The 15,069-nt window shown below is 45.0% G+C and overlaps 1 protein-coding gene across 4 annotated transcripts in view; it reads left to right on the forward strand.

Moving 5' to 3' along the window:
* Nucleotides 1-503: 503 nt before the first annotated feature.
* LOC116948926 (3',5'-cyclic-AMP phosphodiesterase 4C-like) overlaps nt 504-15,069 on the forward strand; it is a 312,029-nt gene continuing 297,463 nt past the window's right edge. Inside the window, exons 1-2 of one of the 4 annotated variants that reach the window (XM_032966196.2) lie at nt 504-931; nt 6,648-7,067. In XM_032966196.2, the coding sequence (XP_032822087.2) occupies nt 6,811-7,067 (257 nt within the window). In that variant the 5' untranslated portion in view covers nt 504-931; nt 6,648-6,810. Of the gene's footprint in view, nt 932-2,295; nt 2,528-6,647; nt 7,068-15,069 lie in introns of those variants that run through there. The other 3 variants (XM_032966198.2, XM_032966200.2, XM_032966201.2) reach the window with 3 other exon arrangements.

A 15,069-nucleotide genomic window follows, 5' to 3' on the forward strand; every position in this document is an offset into this window, starting at 1 on the left:
AGGTGGTCGTGGCGGCGGTGATGGTGGTGGTAATGTCTCACCCTCCTCTTCTTTCATCTGCCATGAATGCAATTTCTTCCCAGTGTGTGTGTGCCGGATGGGTGTGTGGCTGAGTGTGCGTGTGCTGGGAGCGGTTTGCGTGCTGCGCAACGAACCCGGTGACCCGAGTTCGATTCCCGCTCACGGCCAACACCGGTGACGATTATCTGAGCCGGTCCTGGGGGCTCCCTGAGGTCGACTCAGCCGCAAATGAGTACCTGATGTAGCGGTGTGTAAACATCGCCACCGGGGAGACAAGAGACGCCCAGGCGTGGTGCTGTCCACCCGCCGCTTCGTGCGGCGTGCCGGCCTTCATAGTTGCTACTCGCTAACAGCACTTGTCCCCCTACCATCTGTGAAGGCTATACGGGGGATCTTTGTCTTGGTGCTGGGTGGGGTGGGTGTGCGGGGTGTGCGGGGTGGGTGGGGGGAGAGCGGAGAGAGAAGGGGGGGGGGAGCGCGCGAGGGGACCACACAGAGAGAGCGAGACGCGGCCGACACGCGAACGGAGCGCGGAGGGGAACAAGCAGCGAGCCCACACCACGTGTTCACTCAAGCCGGACAAACACAACACACACAGACCGCCCGACAAATAAACTGGTGGGTCAAGACGATTACAAAGAGGAAGAGCTCCTGTGCACGTGTTATTGTCTCCGCCTCCTCTTTAAATTCTACCTGCGACTGCGTGGCTCAAAGGTGCTATGATACAGGCTATATATATATAAAACAGCGTGCTGTGTAGTTTAGTACTGGCTGCAGAAGTACACCTCCGGACAGCTTGATGGGCGGATACATCTACTGCTGCCACTGCTGTACCCTGCCGGCTGTAGCTTGTTGTCGTTGTTTGCTCGGCGTGAGCTCTGCGTCCATCCATCCCGATCGAGCGAGAGTGGTGAGTGCTTCGGGTGTGCGTCACTGCATCCATAGCGCAACAAGGACTTTCTTTGGGAGGGTGTTTTTGTTGTTGTGTTCTACACAAGGCGATACATTTATAGATACCCAAACTAAACTCATTTGGAGATCTATATATTTAGAGAGAGAAACACTGCATTTTAATTTACGTTCATTCCACGTCTCCGAGAAATCTCCACCCGCGCATTAAATATCTCAGCAACACTCGAATTTGGCACGCGTGTCAAATTTAAGCTGGGTCTTGTCTATGCTCGATAAAGTGCTGTTGAAGGAAGTAATAAGGCAAGGAGCTGTCGTTATATCTCACCGAGGCATTTGTAAATGGATCATTATACTGCGCGTATAATTGTTATTGTGTGTTGTGCTCATTAAGTTGACTGTGGCTAATTTTGGTTGCTGTAGGATCACCGTGGCTGCTCGATTTAGAATATAAATACACTGGTGTGGTTATATTGTCTTCCTATAGCAGCTGTCACCATTGACATCATGTCATATCGACCTATATGATGTACCTGTGTGTGTGTGTGCAATTCAACTGCTAATTTAAATACGCAGTGCATGAGTCGATGTTTGCGAACTTGACAACGTGGAGACCTTTGTCAATCCACCGTTGGTTTAATGTCTCCCGCACGCCACGTTTGGTCTTCGGGGGGTTGTTTGGCCATACTTCACCACGCTGGTCAGTGTGGGTTGGATGAAGAATTGCGGTTCAGATATCTTTCGCCACTTTGTTTTGGCCGTCCGCGGGAAATCTAACTCAGGTGTCCCGGCGTCGTAGTGCAAGTCGCTAATCACTTTGCAGTCGCTAACCACTGCGTCACCCGCTCCACCCCTATCTCTGATGCGATTTTCATTTCGCGATTTTTTTATAACATTGACCTGATGTGTTTTTTGCACCAAAATCCGAATGCAGTACAGACTCCCTCCGCCGATAATATGTCTTGCATGCAGGACTATTATATATGCGTATAATAATGTTCACCCTGCGTCAATTCACTGCTGGATAAACGCCTTGGAAGGGAATTTAACTTAGGTGGCCATATTCATAGCACAGTGCTCTAACCACTGCGCCACTGCTGCATCTCTTCGCTGCATATGTATCATCATTAGCCATGATAAATCCAGTGCCGGATGAAAGCCTGAACAAGCGGTCACCATATTTCATGATCCTGCGATGTAGTAATCCACTCAGCAAAACTGCACGTGAACTCATTCCCCCATCCATCGCTCCATCTCCCCGCTGTACGTCCGCTCGAGCGCATTCCATTCCGTCGAAGCCGTTTCGTCATTACTCTTGACCATCATCAATCACCGTCATCATTCCTGCTCGCCGTGCCCACGTGACAGTCTGAGTTGTCTTTTAGCGCTCCGTATGTTGCCTAGTCCACGTGATCGTCTTTCTGCCCGTCATCCACTCTCAGCATATCTTTAAGTCTTTAATTGAAACACGCTGGCGCATGTGCAAAGCGAGGGAAAGTTCGACATCAAACCAGAGGCACACCATCCGTGTATCGTCGCATTTGACGCGTTGGCTTGGCCGCTATTGTGTCTTCCTGTCCTTTGACACTCCACAAAGGTACAGTAATTTTGGCGTTATATCACGTGTACCGTACACACACACACGCACACGCACCACTGCACAGTTTCTATATGTTGAATTGTTCGTATAGACAATGTGCCATTGATGGATGATTACGCTGTTTGCTATGCACGTGTCAATTGAGACACCCTCCGACAACAACAAAAAACCCCTTTACAAAGAGATGCTCAATCTCATGGTATATAGATAGTCCAGTTAACATATATGTTTGTGATTCGTGTAAGACGGCGTGTTTGTTCTTTGGGACGTTGCACCACCCAGGCTTGCGCCGCCACTCAATTTGCGAACGCGAGCGATCTTTAATGCGCTGACAGATGATGGGGGGGGAGGGAGTAAGGGGCACTGTGCTGTGTGAGAAGGACCATATGCATTTTCGATCACATAAGCCAGCCTTATTAAATCAAGGGGCTTGTCTTACCCAGACGTTAAATGCGGTGCTGAATGATTCAGTGGAATAATTCAGCAGTGTGGGTGTGGGGGGGCTGTTCTGTACAGCGTCATTCCTGGGTGGGTAGCAGACTTCGGAAAACAAAACATTCCTGCCCCCCTCCCCCGTACTATCCACCAAAGTGAAATTGTCGTGCCTGCATACACATTCTTGTGATTTAAAAAAAAAACCCCAAATAAAATATTTCCCCACGGGCCATGGGTATTCCTAAAAAATATAAATCCATATTAATGTATATTTTTAAACATAACAATTTGCCATGTTGGTTAAAACACATTGCCCTCTAGTAATTGGGCACCCATAATCTGTTCTGCTTCAACATATTCTTCAATGTCACCTTTTTTAGTTGTCTGTTAATCCTTTGGTCTTTGCCGTAAGCGTGTTCCCATACTCTGGCCACGACCATTGGTGGTCAATCCTTCCAGCACTGCATCCTGCCAAAGTCTATTTCTCTGATCCTTAATGACAACCGATGTCGTGTCAAGCGCACGTCTCGCCTTTAGTCTTCCTTTCAATGCTTTTTCAGCTCTTGCTCCACCCCTCGTGACGATCAGGCGCTTTTGGAAATATTTTCCCGATTTCAAAGATTTTATGAAAAAAAAATGTATCGTGTGTGTGTGCATATGTACGTTGAACTTCTTTCGCACCGTCCGCCGCCAAACGTGCTAATCGGAGCTACCCGCCGTCTTTATTTACTTTGCCATTGATGCATTGTTTGAAGGAGTGCTCATGGAGTGCTTGAGTTACCCAAGTAAAATTCCCAACCACGGCTACAATCAATTGCAAGTGATGTCTTCTTAACTGGTCCTGCCCGCCACCCCAACCTTCACCATTATCCACGGACCAGAATGGCGAAGTATCGTCAAACAAAGCTCTTGCTGACGTGGTTTTGCGGAATGCCTCTCTCCCATAATGGAATTACCAAGGTCTGTAAATTATTATGATTATTCAATGTACAATTCATAAGCAGATTTATCGAATTTTTATTATTATTTTACAATAATTGACTGTAATAGTCAATGCATAAATGTGGCTCTATTTATCTGTGGAGGAAATATATACCCATTCTGGCTTCGAAGTGCAACCAGCATGCTAGAGTTTGTGCTTACATCTCTGTGATGGCTCTTGTATTACGTTGCTTTCGCGAGCCGGAAATTATCACGGTTTGTTGTCCGCTGGTGTTTCGCGATGATTGTGAATTATCTCGCCGGAATCCTCACTTGGCACTCTGTCAAGGTGGAACTGGCAGAAAGCACATCCTGTTCGAGATTCAACCACATTGACAGGACTGCGAGTCAGTTGTTCAGCATCACAGTGCACTCAGTATTAATGCTGGGAATGATCGGGTTTTCAACAGCAGCGTCAATTGATTACAAATGTCCAGATGTAAAATCCCTGAATTCTATTCATGGGAGCTGTACACTATATATCGTTTAATATTCATGCATTATAATATCTGTGGCGTGATCACAAAAGCTTACTATATTGGTATTCATTGGGAAAGGTTTGGGTAATTGAAATCATATATTTTCCCATGCTCACTTAATAATTGTAATAATAAAATTTGGAGCAATTTTAGAAGTGTGACTTTCCCATTGCATATTCAAACACAAACAAAACAACATGATTGTTTTTTTTGTTACCAAAAAGAGCCAAAAAAATTTAATTAACTTAGGGATGCATTTTGCAGTCCATGGACAAGAGTATCTTTTTTAACCAAGTAGAGCCAAAAAAATTGTGATTCACTTAGGGATGCATTTTTGCAGTCCATGGACAAGAGTATATTTTTTACCAAAAAGAGCCAAAAAAAATTGTGATTAACTTAGGGATGCATTTTGCAGTCCATGGACAAGAGTATCTTTTTTAACCAAGAAGAGCCAAAAAAAAATTGTGATTCACTTAGGGATGCATTTTTGCAGTCCATGGACAAGAGTATCTTTTTTACCAAAAAGAGCCAAAAAAATTGTGATTCACTTAGGGATGCATTTTGCAGTCCATGGACAAGAGTATATTTTTTTACCAAGAAGAGCCAAAAAAAATTGTGATTCACTTAGGGATGCATTTTTGCAGTCCATGGACAAGAGTATCTTTTTTACCAAAAAGAGCCAAAAAAAATTGTGATTCACTTAGGGATGCATTTTGCAGTCCATGGACAAGAGTATCTTTTTTAACCAAGAAGAGCCAAACAAAATTGTGATTCACTTAGGGATGCATTTTTGCAGTCCATGGACAAGAGTATATTTTTTACCAAAAAGAGCCAAAAAAAATTGTGATTCACTTAGGGATGCATTTTGCAGTCCATGGACAAGAGTATCTTTTTTTTTTACCAAAAAGAGCCAAAAAAAATTGTGATTCACTTAGGGATGCATTTTGCAGTCCATGGACAAGAGTATCTAATCTGGTAGCAATGCGGTTGGCTAGAGTACATGACTCACAATCTAAGGGTCTGCGAGTTCAATAGCTCATCTGCGGATCCACTCATCCCGTTGGTGGTTGATAAAAAAAAAACAGTGGCACTTTGTGGGCATTTTGCAGTGGTGTTGCTATGCAGTGACTCTTCGCAATCACAGGAATGTGGAATTTTTCTCCACTGGCTCAAGGTTGTGAGAGGGGAGGAGGGGCGGGCGTGGTGTAACTATGGGTGTCGTGGTTGTGCGGACGCCCCCAAACATATTTTGATACCAACAATTATTTTTTTGGTATCTCCCATCAAAAATGTGGGAATGCTGATTGCGCTGATGGTGGAACATTTTTTAAAAAAACACAGTAGCGCATGAACAGGCAGCTGAGTACTCTGTGTAATCGAAGCAATAACCACCAGAAACCATTCCCTATTCGCAATAGGAATCCCTCAACTTTCAGAGTGTGGCCGAGTCCCTGGCGGTAATGGGCAGATGAGCGTCACGCTACGCTCATGTAAGCGGGAATACGATTTGACTCGTGGCGCCAAAAGTGTGACCTAAAACAATACGTGGACATGAGTGTCCACGCATGACATGAATTCATTAGGATTCAGCAGTAAAATACAGGGGGTGGAGGCGGGGGTGGTGGTAAGTGCCGTGGTTTGGGCACGGCTGCAACGGACGTGGCGACCTCGGTTCAATTCTCAGCCGCAGCAGACGGCAGCGGCGAGTGATACTTGCGCTGGTTCCTGGGTCCCACTGCACTTTTACCGGCATACACTGAACCGCATGGTGAAGTATGGCCGCACGGTGGGGGGAGGGGGGGGGGCAGGCGTTCCTTAGACATCGACAAATGCACAAATAATGTTGTCACGCTGCTGCTGCTGCTGCGTTGGCAATGGTGCACATGCACAATCAACACGTTCGTGGTGCTGTCCTCATCGGAAAAGTATATAATCGGCGATAGTATCAGGCATGGCCCTTATTCGCAGCAAATAAACGTCAAATGTGCGTTTACATTTGTCCTCTTTGGGCAGTGTCCTTGACGAATGTGTCGAGTGTTACAAACACACAGCACATTAACATTGCTTTTATGTGGTGCTCGTGTGCACGTTTTGAGTTGATTGATACGTCGCTGGAGAGACGGCGGAGGCTTCATCCGGCAGTGGATTGATTTTTTTACCGATTGTGACGACGGCGAATAAAACAACAAAATAACAACTTGTATTTGTCCCCCTTGTCACAGGACAGCTACGATCGATAGGCTGCTCCGCAGAAGCGGCGGAACCTCGCTACGATCGTGCGGACGTCCATGCGCTCCACTCGAGGTGGGGGGAGACAAGAAAGGTTTTTTCTCTTTTTTTTGGGCGGAGGGGGGAAGTGGGTGAACTTGACCGAGCCGTCGCCAAATGGAGACCAAAATGATCGGCGTGTGTCCCACGATCATCACGCCGTCCCGGGACCTGGACTCACCCAAGGCGCCCAAGCACCTGTGGCGCCAACCGCGCACCCACATCAAGATTCAGCGCCGCGTGCTGTCTGACACGGACGCAATGTCCCAGCGAAACTACGGCATGGAGCGCGCCGACGCCATGGACACGTGCAATCGACCAGGGCTGCACAAGTCGCGCATGTCCTGGCCCTCCTCGCTGCAGGGCTACCGGCGGTAAGGAGATACGCGGAGCTTATTTCGCGTCGTCGTTATCATCATTATCATATACGCATATAACTGTACGAACTTCCTTTCGCAACGCGTACGCGTCGTTGGGATCTCCGGATTAAAAAATGCGCCTCGCAAATGTGAGCGATCATTGTTGCGTATCCCATGTGCTGGGGGGGGGGCATAATAACCACTCAGCGTCGTGAATACACCGTGCGATAATGAGGCAAGGGAGAGCCTCTCCGTGGTGCTTGTTGGTGAGGTGCCCCATTGAGTAGTCCAGGGAGGTAGAGGGGGCTGAGACTGCTGCCTCCCTTCTCGACTGAAGGATCAGCGGCCCTTCTAAATCACGATGGCAGTGAATAATGACTTACACACTGTCGTAATAGTTGGAGGGTGCTCAACAAAATGCTAAAATGAGAACAAATAATCGATGGAAATACATACACTTTACATACACACCGGTGCTGGCAGCGAGAGCAGAATGCACGATCGATAAAAAGCAGTTAATATGGTTAATTCTGTTTTGCTTAAAGATTCATTAGCATCGGTTGTTTCTGTATCCCGCCCCACCCCCCGCTTTAAACAAGGTCATGCCACAGAGTTGTTTGTAAGATCAATGCGATCGGCGCTTAATTTCTCACTCAATATTTTCCGGGGTCGCTCGACTGGAGTAGGTAGGCACGGCTAGTGTGACGGTGAATGTGGTGTGCCTAATGCGGAAAAAATATATATTCCAGCTCGCGTGCGCGGAGAACGCCGGGAGAGATTAAGTCTTGGCTGCGATGATTTGATTCTGTTGTTTTTGCTTCCTGTAAAAGTGTGTGGTTTTTTTTGGTATAATGCTGAAATGAGCGACGGAGTGTTGCCTCTGTTGGTGGTCCTGAGATAGCGGTGGAAATTCCACATTCCCTTGCAGATGGCGGTGTATCCGAAGGATGAGCACTGTGCCATGGATGTCAAGGAATGAGTCTCAGAACTTAATTTCAGGAGGTTGCCACGTTCGGTGGGAGATGACGGGGGTGGGGGGGGGGAGGGTAGAGGGTTAGCACAGTGGTTTGCACACTGTGACATCAATCATCAACCCGGTAACCAGAGTACCGTGGTGGCGAGATGTCAACTACCTCGCCTGGTATACAGGAGGTCGTGGGTTCGATCCCGACCCTGACGCCTGCTGCTGCTGTATATTTGGAGTTTGCATGTCCCCCCCCCCCCCGTGATCGCGTGGATTTTTCTCCAGGTCCTCCGGTTTTCCCCTCTACGTTTACAAACATGCGTTTAGAGAATTTGGCTGCAATAAATTTCCACGTAATAAGCCACATCGTTGTGCTATCATTTGTGGCCAGGTCGCTTCTGAAAAAGAGCCATATAGCTCAGTGGGCTCTACCTGGTAAAATAAAAAAAAAGGTTTTTTTTATAGTCTTAGCTCTTTCGGTAAAGTCACGTTGAAGGGAAACAATAAAATAATAAAATATATATAAAACAATAAAAAAATTCTAACGACGTTTCGACCATAACACAAACGGTCATCATCAGGTGTGAAAAACCAAGCCGTTGGTTGTGAAAAACCAAGCCGTTGGTTGTGAAGAACCAACGGCTTGGGTTTTCACACCTGATGATGACCGTTTGTGTTATGGTCGAAACGTCGTGAGAATTTTTATTGTTTATATATTTTATTATTTTATTGTTTCCCTTCAATGCGACTTTACCGAAAGAGCTAAGAATATGAATTACTGCAGTCACGAAAGCTTTAAATCAATTTTTTTTTAATAGTTTAAAATCCTGGTCAGTGGCGAGTGATATCTGAATTGCTCATTGCCCCGCCCCCCCCCCCTTCAACAAACCCTGCATTGTAAAGCGTGGTAAAGTATGGTCAAACAACGGAAATGTCCAACACGGTGCGTGGAGGCATTCATCCAGCAGTGGAATGACAAAGGGCTGTACATTATTTTCATACGCCACGTCGGGATGCTTGGTCGCTTCTTTAACAACTATTTTCAATGTACGCGAAAAACCAAATTACCTGGGGAAAGGTGACACTCATGAACCCCTTACCTGATGGGTCGGAGCCCACGTTGCCTCCTGTTTCTGTTTATTGACCACCTCATAGCCCAGCACGGTGGGAGTTTCAGGTACAAAGATGAATTCTTAACGACGCTCAAACTCCACTCCCAGAACGCTGTACAGTATTAGGATTCACGCAAAGTAATGCTGCAGCATAGGTACAGTATTTCACAGTCACACTGCACTTCTCTCCGACTTATTTTCGGCTTCCCCCGCACCTCCGATTAACGCGGTTGGCTACGCAGGGTGTGAAAGACGTTCAACGTACAATACACGCATCACCGTGCATTGTCGTTGCTCGGCGTGATGCCCGACGTTTCGCTCCATGCGCCGGAAGGAATTGGGCTCCTCGAGAATCTCTCAGCGCCTGGGATGAAACGTCGGGACGCCGTGCCAAACAACAGGGGGGTCAAATCTACAAAAAAAAAACATCGTGGGGAGCCATCAAGGCGGAGTGCTGTTAGCGATCGCCTGCTTACTGCAGGTGCACGTGGGCTCTGCATGAATCACCTTCCCCACTGTCAAGGTGTCGCATTAAAGATTAGGAAAAATTGCTTTCAGCTAGTACCTTCGTACCAGGCGCCTATTTTGTGTGTGTGTACTGAGCGAGCCAATATCAGATTTAAAAGCTATCAATCTCACTTATTTATGGTTACTGATTGAGCCCAATTCACTGCAAATCTCACAAAAGCAGCGTAACCATCTCTCGAGCTCTACCAATGGTGTCGGCGTGCGATTTGTCAAATTTCAATTGGCGGGATTGGAGGGGGGTGGTTGGGGGAGGGATAAAATAAAAAGACTTCCACCGTCCCGCACCGATCAGCATGGTGAAATATGGTCAAACGATCCCCATGACCGACGCGATGTGGGGAGGCCTTTATCCAATAAGAGACGGACAAATAACTGGAAATAATAATAATAATAAAACACAACACGTTATTTTTGCCTTAACGTATTATGTGCACTTTGAAATGGTAATAATAGGAACGCATTTAATCTTGTGAAGGCTCGCGATGTTTTTCATGAGGGTGCTGCTACATTGGGGATTCCATTAACGGTGAATTTTTTTTCTTCTCGTTGGGAAGAAACTGGCGAGCCTGAAGAACACCCCCCCCCCCCAAGCATAAGAGGGAGTAACGCTCAAAGCTCCGCGTCGTGAGATCCAAAAACCTGTCTCTTCGCTTCCATCCGCTGGTCACCACGCAGACAGCCCCAACCCTGCATCCCATTTGTGCGCTCACAAGGCTCAACTCTGGCATTGTCAACTAAAAATATTTTATCTGTTTGGGGGGGAGGCGGAGGAAAACATTTACCCCTCCACCCGACTCACCATCCCCCTACCCCCCCAGTAATGGCAAACCTAAGGGAGGTCCTCGGGGTAAAACAAAAAAAGCTTCTGCCTTTTTTTATCACCCTTGTAGCCGTTATAGACTGTTGGGGTGAGTGCTGCTTTGAGCACCTATTAAAGTAGACACGGGTGCGTGAAATGAAGATTTGACGAGTACCATTCCAGGCCATCTTTGTCTCCGCAGTGATGCTTTATACACAGCTTCACATCGTATCAGTTGCCCGCCTAATGCTGAGCTGACCAACAGGAAGCGTGGCATCATTTCAGGGTTCACTTGCCATGGATGTCACCCATGGCCAGGAATTAAAACTTCGGTCGCGATACACACAAGGACATGTTCATGCCTATAAATGACAAACAACAGAACCCCATCAGAACTGAATAATAGTGCAGGTGGGGAGAACCATACGTTTTATGTGCACACATTAATTTGAATTAAATTAAATTTAAAAAATATATGTGCACACATTCATTTCAAAAGGCTGTCATATCGGCTTACACTAAGCTAAAATGCCTGATAACTGCACCGGCGCTTACTTTTGTCAGCATTCATTTTCAGATGAAGAAGCCAAAAAAGAATAAATATGGGATTCATTGGTCGTTTTTATAAATGTACCACTAAGATGCTAAGTGCCTTATTGTAATAATGGTACAAAGACAAAGACCCCCTATAGCCTTACCAAGCTGTTGGGACAAGCGCCGTTAGCGAGCACCTAATAATGGTACACAAACACCCACCACTGAAATTAACCAGTTTTAATGTGCGTCCGGCAATCGGGCTGCTACCCTTGCCTGGAGGTAGGATTTATATATTGGGAACTATTCAGCAGCAGGGCATGTGTGATTGCTATTACGACCACCGACAATTAGTTTTCAACTTGAACGCTTTTTTTAAAGATCCTCTAAATATATTGTGTTCCCATGGCCTAAATCTGGGAAGTATGTAATTTAATGCCCCACTATTGGCTGCCAAATGTGTTGGCAAGAGTGTAGTCAAGGTTACATTTAAGCTGCATAACGTGGACGAGATGGTTTTCAGGTGAGGATGCCCGGCAGGTTACAAAAGAGCCCAGCGAGCGTTTGGATTACGATTATTGGTGTTGTTGTTATTATGATCACAGTTGCCGAGACAGAGGCCCAAAGGCAAAGCCTTCTAAAAAAAAAGTGGCTATCGGCACAATGTGGCTTTTGGTGCTCAAATCCATGATTACAAAAAATCCCCCAAGGCGCCTTTTAATTTAAATTTCCATGTAAACGAAACAGCACATTTATAGCGTTCCCCCTACTGTAATCCTCGGAGAAAATGACCACTGGAGAAAGGAGCTGTCGTTTATTCCGCCTGTGTCTCCATCTGTGAATTGCGTCGATGCTCTGACTGAGTGCCACGCCTTGCCACCTTCCGAGTGTCGCGGTTTTACTGCAGACACTTGGCACATTGCAGCTTTCTTTCTGCTGCGGCCATAAGAAGCTTATCGGCTCCTTATTGGTAAACCCTCGTGTATGTCGGTGTTTTACACGCGTAAAATATTTATATTTTTCCACGCTTTTATTGCATTACTTTCCATGAATGGTGAAGTTTTCGTTTTATTAATCTCTGCCCAAATTATCGAAATGCCAAGCAGCCAGCAACAACCGTTACGATCGGAGTTGCAGCATTTGAGTCCATACATGACTTACAATGAGCTTCTAAGAGATTTTGAAAATAAACGATGTGCAGGGAATTCCAAAGTGGAGGTGTGCGAGGGAAGAAGCAAAAGGAGAAGTGTAGTGATCTGCAACAAACACAGTGTGGGTGAGATTTTCTTTTTACTATTAACCTTTTTTTTTTACCAGGCAAGGCCCCCCTCCCACTGAGCTATGTAGATTTCTTTTTTAGAAGTGACCCGGCCACAAATGATAGCTCAACGAAGTGGCTTATCACGTGGAAACGTATAGCAGCCAAATATTCTAAACGCGCGTTTGTTTCTTAATGTGGGGGGAAAGATTGGAGGACCCGGAGAAAAATCCACGCGACCACGGGGAGAACATGCAAACTCCAAATATACCGGCGTCAGGGTCGGGATCAAACCCACAACCTCCTGCAAACCAGGCGAAGTAGTTAACATCTCGCCACCGTGGCGAACCAGTCAGTCTGATTTACCGAGTCCTCAATATGGAATGAGGAATTCACCAGTGAATTTCATCGGAACTGCAACCGTTGTCGTAGTCATTGATGAAATATGAAGACTGATTCCAAGATGGATGTATAGGCTGAAATTTCGGCGCCGGTAAATGCTCCTTTGCATGTATTTTTTTATGGGGGGGAGGGGGGAAATTTGCTGTCTCTCACACCAACAATGGGGGAAATTGCCAATCTGATGCATTTTGGCTGCTTCTGCAAGATAATCATCATTGGCTATGATATATCAACTGCTGGATAAAGGGCACTCCAAGCTGTTGCCATTTCTCAGTCTCACGATGCAAACAATCCGTCCGTCCATCCATCCATCAACAAGCCATCAATCCAATACATCCATCAATTCATCCGCAAGGGTATTAACCTGGCCCAATATATCCTGGTGTGACCAATTTGGAAAACGCCAATGTTTTATTTATTCTATTTTACTAAGGGACTGCTTTGGCAGTGATGTAGAAGCAGTGAAAATATACTCACTACATTCATCACTAGCGCTGCCTTGTAAGATTACAATGTACAATCGGCTGGTATTTAAGGTAATGTACCCTTCTTGAGATTAGAGAGAGGCCGAAAAAGGGCAAAGTATGAATCAGTATCCCCCCCCTCTCTCTCTCTGCTAACGAAACGTTTTGTCTTCCCTCGAAACGTCCCTTGATTGTGTACATCTTTTTATGTTATGCGTCATTGTTAGTGGCAAATGTGGTAAGTGAAAATAAATTATTTAAGCGCTGAACCTTTACAGCAGAGTTTTAGACACCGGCTTGATGGTCCGAACGCAGCTCAGACAGCACCTGAATGAGTTGTATGGATCAACTGCGATGCATTCACAAGACACAGGGCAACATCACGTGTTTGGATTCCAGAAAGGATAACATTTACCCGTATAAAAAAAACATTCTGTTAGAATTTAATTGTATATACACAAAACTAAAAAAATATCCCGCCTGCTTGACGAATCGTCTCTTTCATAGCAGTAGCAATATTTAATGAAATATCCATACGTCTGAAGAGTCATCCTAAGGTAGCTGTTCAGTTTATGTTAAGGAGTTAACATGTTTTAATTCTATTTGACTTAATACTTTCGTGACTCAGGAATTCATATTCTTGGTTTTTTCGGTAAAGTTACGTAGATAGAAATTAAAGATCTAATTAAAGTTAAAAAATTATTAGTAAAATTAAAAATAAAACCTTTTATTTTTTATTAAAATTATTTTTTATTCATTTTTTATTTTATTTTTATTTTCTATCTCCGTCTCTTTACCGAAAGAACCAAGAATATGTTTTTATTGTGTTTTAAAGTAGTGCTTACCTTTTGTGGGTGGTCGTGGCTGTTCATAGTACAGAGTTTACACCCAGCTTTCGTTACCAGTGATGGAAGTAAAGTGTGAATCTTCATACCTTCATCCAGCAGCGGATTGATCAGGGCCACTGGTGATGGTGATGGACTCTTGTATGTCATCTAATTGTTTAGTGTGCAGTGTGTGTCACAGAATAATTAAATTACTCTATAACGGGCTTTGTGTTGACAAGGAAAGAGCATATGTTTTCTTGAAAATGTGTAGATGTTCTCAGACAATATCGAAAGGCAACTTAACCATTATCCTTTTCGAAAAATACATTGTAACTTTATTTTGTTCCAGTTTAGCACATTTGATACTTAAATTTCACGCATACATTAAAAGTTAATTCTGTAGGGATCCAAGTACATAATATGTACCCCGCAGTGTTACAGAAAGTTGTTTTTAAGGAAGCCAATGATTTACAACAGAAAATGCTTTCATCACATCACAAGTGAGAGATAGGTCTATTGGTTACCTATCGCTATGGTTTGGATATATTATGTCCCTCTGTCCATCTGTTCTTCCATTCGTCTTTCCATCTGTTGGTCAGTCCATCCATTCACCTGTCCCTCCTATTCGTTTCTCTATCCATTTGTCTATCCGTTTGTCCGTCCTTCCGTTTTCCAGTCCATCTCTTTATCTGTCTCTCCATTCGTCTGTCCATCCATTCACCCGTCCATCTGTTCATCCGTGGACGATTCACCTGTTTTCAGTCAAACCTACAAAACGACCTATCGATGGGAAATGCATCACTCAGCTCCGCAACAAAAAAAAAAAAAAAACCACGTGCCATATTTCGGCAATTTTTTGGGCAAGAATGTCAATAACATGCTTCCGCAAATGCTTTTAAAGGAGAGTTGTGCCATGATGTGCACCACCTCAATTAGTACACTTGCATTACAACACGAGTCCAGTGGCAGCTCGTAGCATTGCCACTAGGCGGGGCTGTTGTGAGTGACCTCTGAAAAGATGGTTTTCTAATTAAGAAAAACCTCGTCATGTTATTGGCTTCTTCCTTGGTTCTTTCGGTAAAGTCACGTAGAATGAGAATAAAATAATACATTGATAAAATAAAATAAC

The sequence above is a fragment of the Petromyzon marinus genome, chromosome 35, assembly GCF_048934315.1.
Source record: "Petromyzon marinus isolate PM22_M1 ecotype Great Lakes invasive population chromosome 35, UKy_Petmar_22M1.pri1.0, whole genome shotgun sequence".
Lineage (NCBI taxonomy): Eukaryota > Metazoa > Chordata > Hyperoartia > Petromyzontiformes > Petromyzontidae > Petromyzon > Petromyzon marinus.